The 7439-nt window shown below is 39.1% G+C and overlaps 1 protein-coding gene across 1 annotated transcript in view; it reads left to right on the forward strand.

Annotated features, from left to right (window-relative positions):
- Nucleotides 1-7439, forward strand: part of LOC112157133 (nidogen-1) — a gene marked incomplete in the record, with an annotated part of 41953 nt that overhangs the window by 10473 nt on the left and 24041 nt on the right. The window contains 6 exon segments of the mRNA XM_024289704.2: nucleotides 49-120; nucleotides 284-840; nucleotides 952-1092; nucleotides 3269-3523; nucleotides 5098-5298; nucleotides 5939-6172. Coding sequence (XP_024145472.1) covers nucleotides 49-120; nucleotides 284-840; nucleotides 952-1092; nucleotides 3269-3523; nucleotides 5098-5298; nucleotides 5939-6172 — 1460 coding nt within the window.

Genomic DNA, 7439 nt, shown 5'->3' on the forward strand with positions numbered 1-7439 from the left:
GCGTAAGCTGCTGGAAGCTGGCTTCAATGAAGGCCTTGTGAAAGGCTGGCTCTGGACCAGTAAGGGCTTGTATGTCCGTACCACCGCAGACAACGAGACATCCATCATGGATCTCACCAAGTATGAAATCCATTTTGCAGCAAAAATTGTTTATTGCTCAATAAACATAAGACAAAACCAGTCAATTATGTATTCTCTATTAAGTTAAGCCTTTATACAAACGTAATAAACCCCCCCCCAAAAAACAGCAACTTTTCATTGTTATTTATCCTGTTTATTCCAGAAAGACAAACTCAGCTAAGACTGGGATTTGGGTTTACAAGATCGGCAGCTCATCTGGTTTCAATGGCATCAAACCAGGATTGGCCTCTAGCTCTGCTGAGGATAAACAAATGAATGAACTGCAGGAGCTGGACCTTTCAACCTTTGAGTCTGAGACCGTAAAGACCACCGAAGCAACACCAACTGAGACCACCACAGAGTACAAGCAGCCAGAGGTCAAGACTATCACCCCAGAATCGACAAAACTCCAAACCCAAAAACCAGATTATGAAGACAGCGTTGAACAAGAAGACCCAGATTCAGAACCTGTTGCACCAACGTACAGCAGTCCTGAGGGTCAGCCCAAAGACTCTGAACAGACTGCAACCGAAAGCCCTACACATCAGACTTTAACACAAAAATACAACATTCCTAAAACCACAGAACCACCTCCAGACTCTGACCCGGTCCAACACCGATACACAAACCTTGGGTCTATCCAACCAGTGTTACCACATTCACCGCCCCAGTATCCTCAGGTTGTTGTGATAGATGAAGATGAAGATCTGAACGTGGACGGTAAATCCTTAAACTAGTCCAGAGCTCAATCAGATTGATAACATTCTGGTTGAGTTGTTAAATGGTGTGGTGTATTATGGTCTGGATGAATCTTTCTGCCTCTTTTCACAGTATTTGGCTACAATTTGGACACGTGTGTCCATAACAGGCACAGGTGTTCCACTTTTGCTGAATGCCGAGATTACAGGGACGGATACTGCTGCCACTGCAGGCCTGGTTTCTATGGCAACGGAAAAGACTGTTTTGCAGAAGGTATAGTATATGGTATTAGACGAAGGCTGTTCAGTGGTGCAGTGGTTAGCACTCTTGCTTTGCAGTGAGAAGGTCCTGGTTTGAATTCCAATGTGTGTGTGGGTAGACTGGCAACACGTTCATAATAGTGTTTTTTTATACCTTGAAGTTGTCGGTCCAGATGCTATGACTCAACCTCAAGATAACATTATTTATACCGTTCCGCCACAAACGTTCAGTAAAACATGATGATGTTTGAAGTTAGAAAGATGTCTAAAATGACAAGAATCATTATTCGCACATTGCGTTAGGTAACCTCACTTGGATACATGGGTAAATGTTTGTGCCACCTAGTTTCAAGTCAACTCTTTTTTTTAATTATAAACCTACCGTTTACAACGGAAGTTGTATCAAAGTGACACAGTGAGCCCCTTTACAGACTCATAACATTCATGTCACTGGTACTAATCTGTTAATAGGGAAATGCTTTCATTAGTACATTTTGGTCTACTTTGTAATCCATCATCTGATACATTTAGGCCAACTCTTATTTATTACTATTCTCAATTACAGGTAACTTCAGTGACCATCTTGGCTTTAACTATTAAAGAAGTACCAACAATGTTGTTTTTCATTAAAAACACTATAAATAAGGCTTTAAAAGTGCTGTATGTTGGCCCTTGCCCCATTTCAGACAATTTAAAATAAACTTCTGAAAACATAGTCAAAAACCATCTGTTTGCTCCCCTTGAATTGTATTACAGTTGAATTTTGTGATTGTTCAGCTGGTGTAAGTCCCACATCATTTCTCACACAGTATAAAAGCCCCGCCCATCTTTGAATCTGTAATGGTCGGTTGTTGTCGCGTTAGCTTTAGCATGGCTAGTAGGTGTTTTGCCTTTGGTTGTCAAAGATCTACAGGCTTACACAACTTTACAGTAGACTTGGAAGTTAGGAAACAGTGTTTGAGTGCAATTGGCATTGAATCTAGAGAACTCTGTCCTGGTGATGCAATTTGTAACAAACGTTTCACTCTAGATTGTTTGCTTAAAATGTTAACCTTTATTAGCATCATTTTACTACTGAGACACGGATCCTTTTCGGTCCTGCAACCCATCAGCTGTGCCAGGTGTTGTGTCAAGATATGTATCCCCTGCAAGAATTTGTATTCCCTGTCGCTGGCATTGTGGATTTGTTTAGTAACTCATACTGCAGCCCTGCCGTCTGGCATTATACACAAAGAAAGATTCTCGACCTCCACAAAAGTCCTGTGGTGAAATCATAGACATATTATTATCACTATATACATATCACTAAATCACAATATACTGTCAGTGAGTGAAACTGGCATCACTTTGATTTGCCTCTCTTTCCATTATTGAAGATGCTGTGTGGGCTCTCTTAGCCCCGCCCCCTTTTTTGCATTTTCCAAATCTGGGCTAAGATTGTAGTCAGCCTCCAACTGCTGTGTTGCGTTACCCTTTAATTGTGTGTGTGTGTGTGTTTCTTCGGTTTTCTGCATTTAACAATGTAATTATTATTTGCAATTGTATAACGACAAAAGCTGCCGCCATTCCATTCCTTTCATAAAACTATAGTAAATGAAGGTTTAACCTGTCAGATAATATTAAACTTGATAAAAATTTGATTTTTTTTTTTAATTAAGACCGTTGACTGTATATGAGAACTGGAATGAGTGACTCCTCCCCCCTGACTATCCAAAGAGAAACTACTTGAGGGCTTCATAAAGCCAAAATCCCATGGAGTTCTATAAATAAATAAAGACAGATTACTCAGTCATTCCATCGGTCAGAATAACCATTTTTGCTCTAATACCTTTTTTAATACATTCTTAATAAACATAATTTTGTCCAAGATGTTTTTTTGTTCTGCATTGCAAGTTATTTAGGTTATAAAAGGACATATCCAATGTCTTGATAAAGTATGTGGTACCTCATTCAATTTTTAAAATATTTAGTCGATAGATTTTGTGAAGTCTGATTTTGTGTTGCCTTTCCACAAGATTACTCCTGATTGGTGAGAGTGATTGCCATAGAAACAATGACTCAGACCAATTTGGACCAGTCACTGCTTTATAAATTTTGTCTGGCTCCAAGATGGAGTGGCGAAAACATGGGAACTGATTTGACTGCAAATAACCCGTGGTCTTTAAATTAAAATATTTCATATTTTTCAGGCAAACCCCAAAGGCTGAATGGGAAAGTAAATGGTCAGGTCTTTGTCGGGTGGAACTCACAGGATCCAGTGGAGCTCAATAACAACGATTTGCACTCCTACGTGGTTGCCAATGATGGACGAGCATACATCGCTATCAGCCACATCCCAGACAGTGTGGGCCCCTCCCTGCAGCCACTGTCCTCCCTGGGGGGAGTCATTGGCTGGGCCTTTGCCCTGCAACAGCCTGGATACCAGAATGGCTTCAGTTTGATTGGTAACTTGTTGCAAGATTGTAATAATTGTGAGAATTCTGGGAAACTTTAATGGACTCTTGAATCTAACTCCAAAAGCTTTGGGTATAATAAAAGAAGTTGAGATGGTGGTGCAGAGGTGGAGTGGTCAACCTCTTATTGGACAATCCCAGATGCTGGGCCAGCCCATGTGCCGAAGTGTCCTAGGGCAAGACACTAAACCCCACAATAGTCCTGGTGGTTATAGATTGGCTCCAGCGGAGCCACCATCAGTGTGTGAATGTATGCATGGGCGAATGGGGATGTGACTGTAAAGCATTTTAAGCTTTCAATGAAAGAAGTAAAGTTCTATATAAGTACAGTGAAGCAAATAAGTATTTGATCACCTGCAATTTCATGGAGGGTCTGAAAAAGTCCACCTCCACTTGTTATCCTAAATTAGAAGCTCCTGTTTAAGGTTGTTAGCTGTAATAAGACACCTGTCCACCCCATGCAATCAAGTAAGACTTCAACTACTAAAGTGGCCAAGACCAAAGAGCTGTTCAAAGACACCAGAGACACAATTGTTGACCTCCACAAGACTGGAAAACACTATAGGGCAATTGTCAATCAGCTTGGTGAAAAAAACATCCAACGTTGGAGCAGTTATTCGAAAATAGAAAAAAACTAAACATGACTGTCAATCTCCCTTGGACTGGAACTCTATGAAAGATCTCACCTTGTGGGGTCTCAATGATCCTAAGAAAGGTGAGGAATCAGCCCAGAACTACACAGGAGGAGCTGGTCAATAGCCTGAAAAGAGGTGGGACCACCGTTTCCAACGTTACTGTTGGTAATACACTAAGATGTCATGGTTTGAAATCACTCATGGCTCAAACCATCACATGTCCAGGCCCGTCTTAAGCTTGCCAAAGATCATTTGGACGATCCAGAGGAGTCATAGGAGAAAGTCATTTGGTCACGTGAGACCAAGAGAAACCAAGTAGTGGCTCCATAAGAAGCATATCAACCTTCTGGAGTGGTCTAGCCAGTCTCCAGACCTAAACCCAATAGAAAGTCTTTGGAGGGAGCTCAAACTCCGTGTTTCCCATGTTTCCCAGCGACAGCCCAGAAACCTTCCTGTCCTAGAGAAGATCCATGTGGAGGAGTGGACCAAAATCCCCCCTGCGGTGTGGGAAAACATGCTGAAAACTACAGGAAACGTTTGAGCTCTGAAATCACAAACAAAGGCTACCGTACCGAATATTAACATCGATTTTCTCAGGTGTTCAAATACTTATTTACAGCAGTTGCATACAAATACATTAATTAAAAGACCATAGTGTGATTTCAATTTTTTTAGATCGTGTCTCTCACGGTTGACATGCACCTTAAATGAAATTTTCCTCCATGATTTCTAAGAGGGAGATTTGACTCACTGACATTTGAGAACTTTCTAGGAGAGCTGGAAATCTTCTTGTTTTGACCAAAAACCTCTAGAATAATGTTCGTTTAATTACAGTTTTTCTGCTAGTAAGAGTTAGTTTTGTCATTCTATCAAACTAAATGTTCTTTAATCAAACCTGCATATCGGCTGCATTATTGTCCATCAATGCAGGTGGAGTTTTTTCCCTCTTTGCCGAAGTGAGCTTCCATCCCGGAAATGAACGGCTGACCATCAAACAGGAGTTTAAAGGGATTAATGAGCACGACCAATTAGTGCTGAACACTAAACTGGACGGTCGTGTACCGGTCATCCCACTTGGACACTCTGTGCAAATCAACCCATACAAGGAGGTTTACCAATACAGCAGAAACTGTAAGACCCCTTCTACTGAAGCATTATTTCTGAAAATGATCTGGTGTTATGACTAGTTTTGATTGTGTTAAAGTTGGTTATTTCTGTGGTTAGCAAGAAATACCGTATTGTTTGGATTATATGTCGCAGGAGCAAAACATGTCTAATCAAGAAGAAGAAAACCATATTTGCCACAGCAAAAAATGAAAACAGGAATAGTGCCTTGATGCAAATGAGAAAAATATCAAAATTTAAGAGGAAAACAATCAGATTCTCCATGTTTGTTTTGGACAACACTTCTTCTGTCACTGTCAGAAGAAATTACAGCGCCCTCTGGTGGTTGTTAGCGGAAACAACCGCTAAAGAACAGCCTGTTGCTAGTGGAAAAATAATAAATATATGAGCCTATTTGTGTTAAGAAAAAATCACAAATAAGTCACTCTTGAGTATAAATTACACTCCTGGCTAAACTACGAAAAAAATGGCGACTTATGCTTCGGAAAATACGTCGCTTTTCTTTATGAGGAACTACATCTAAAGATTTTTTGGTCAACTGTCAATCTGCCGTTTCTCTAAAATATTTATATCTGTAATACAGTTCCAATAAGAAATTAAAGTCATTTTTTAACCCAAAGGATTAAATATTATCTTCTCCTCTTAGTGATCACCTCGTCATCTATCCGCAACTACACCGTCATCTCTCCGGACGGCAGTGTTCAGACCATGAGGTACCACTGGCGTCAAACCATCACTTTCGAGAGCTGTCCCCATCAGGACGCCACAGGAGAGGCGCCGCCCATCCAGCAGCTCAGTGTGGACCGGGTCTTTGTAATGTTTGACTCTCAGAACCAGCTGGTGCGCTACGCCATGAACAACATGATCGGGTCGATCCACAGTGAGTTTAAGCTTTTCTACATCGACAACATGAAAGCAACAGGAATGTACTCAACCTTTTTTGATCTCTGTACCCTTATGTCCTTTCTCTACTATCCCACTCCATCTTCTTTGTGTCCAAGCTAAAAAAATGTACCTAAATATATAGTTTAGCCTCAAAATACAAAAGGGGTTTATACAAATATACACCTTGTGTGTCAGAAGAGACTAAGCCCCCTTTTGTAAACAGTAATATCTGTCCAACACAAATTCAGCTCTGATCTGTTTCCACCGCTGCTGAACAGGACAAGTAAAAAAAAAATAAAGCAATAAAAATATAAAAAAATTACTGAGTTTTTTTCCATTTTGGTAATGCTTTAACCAGTTTAGACCATTGGTTAAATATGATGAAGTTCTGCAGATACTGCATATACGTAAAGCTGAATTAGCTTTTTTAGTTCTTAATTGAAGTTAATTTAATGTACGTATTTATTTTTCATTAGAACCTAAAGCTTTACAATTGTCAAGCAGTTGGTCTTTTTCATATTTTGCTCATGATTGTTTTCTTAAATGTTGATAAATTGTTATAATTAATCAATATATTGTTATTATGGGTGTTAAATTAGTAAATTAATGTGGCTTCTTGTTTATCATGAAAACAATAACCCGCATTAATCAAATGTCATGAAGAAGACATCTATATATTTTATAATAATTATTACGTGTGTAATGATTCATTTAAACAAAGATTTGAATCAATATTTGTAGTTGCCGATTTAATTCACTTTCGATTTTAGTTCATAATCAACCATGCGACTGGATCCGATTTACTAACACAAAATGGATCTTTAGTCAAAAATTCAACCAGTGTGACTTAGTGTGACTCGTACTGAACACTGCAGGTAAACCTTTCCAGATTCTTTGTGTTTCTTCAAGAAAATCAAGTGTAAATTAAATGTCTACAAACAAACAAGTAAGAATGAATGTCAAATCCATTCACATTTTAGTTTGATAAAGTTCAGCCCATTGTTGTTTTTCCACATCAAAATAATCCAAACAAGCTTTATTAGAACATTCAACCACACTGTATGCTCACTGTTTAATCGATTAATTGTTACACCCCGAATAATTACAGCTGATTTTAGGCAGTAAAACTCATAACTACTCACTTTATACATTTTTCTCAGACATACAAAAAGATTTTCACACTTTTCTCCCTTGCTTAAACACAAAATACAAAACAATACAAAAAAAATAAGTTTAATTGAATGAAAACCAAGATTGCAATG

This window comes from Oryzias melastigma, linkage group LG1 (assembly GCF_002922805.2).
Source record: "Oryzias melastigma strain HK-1 linkage group LG1, ASM292280v2, whole genome shotgun sequence".
Taxonomy (NCBI): domain Eukaryota; kingdom Metazoa; phylum Chordata; class Actinopteri; order Beloniformes; family Adrianichthyidae; genus Oryzias; species Oryzias melastigma.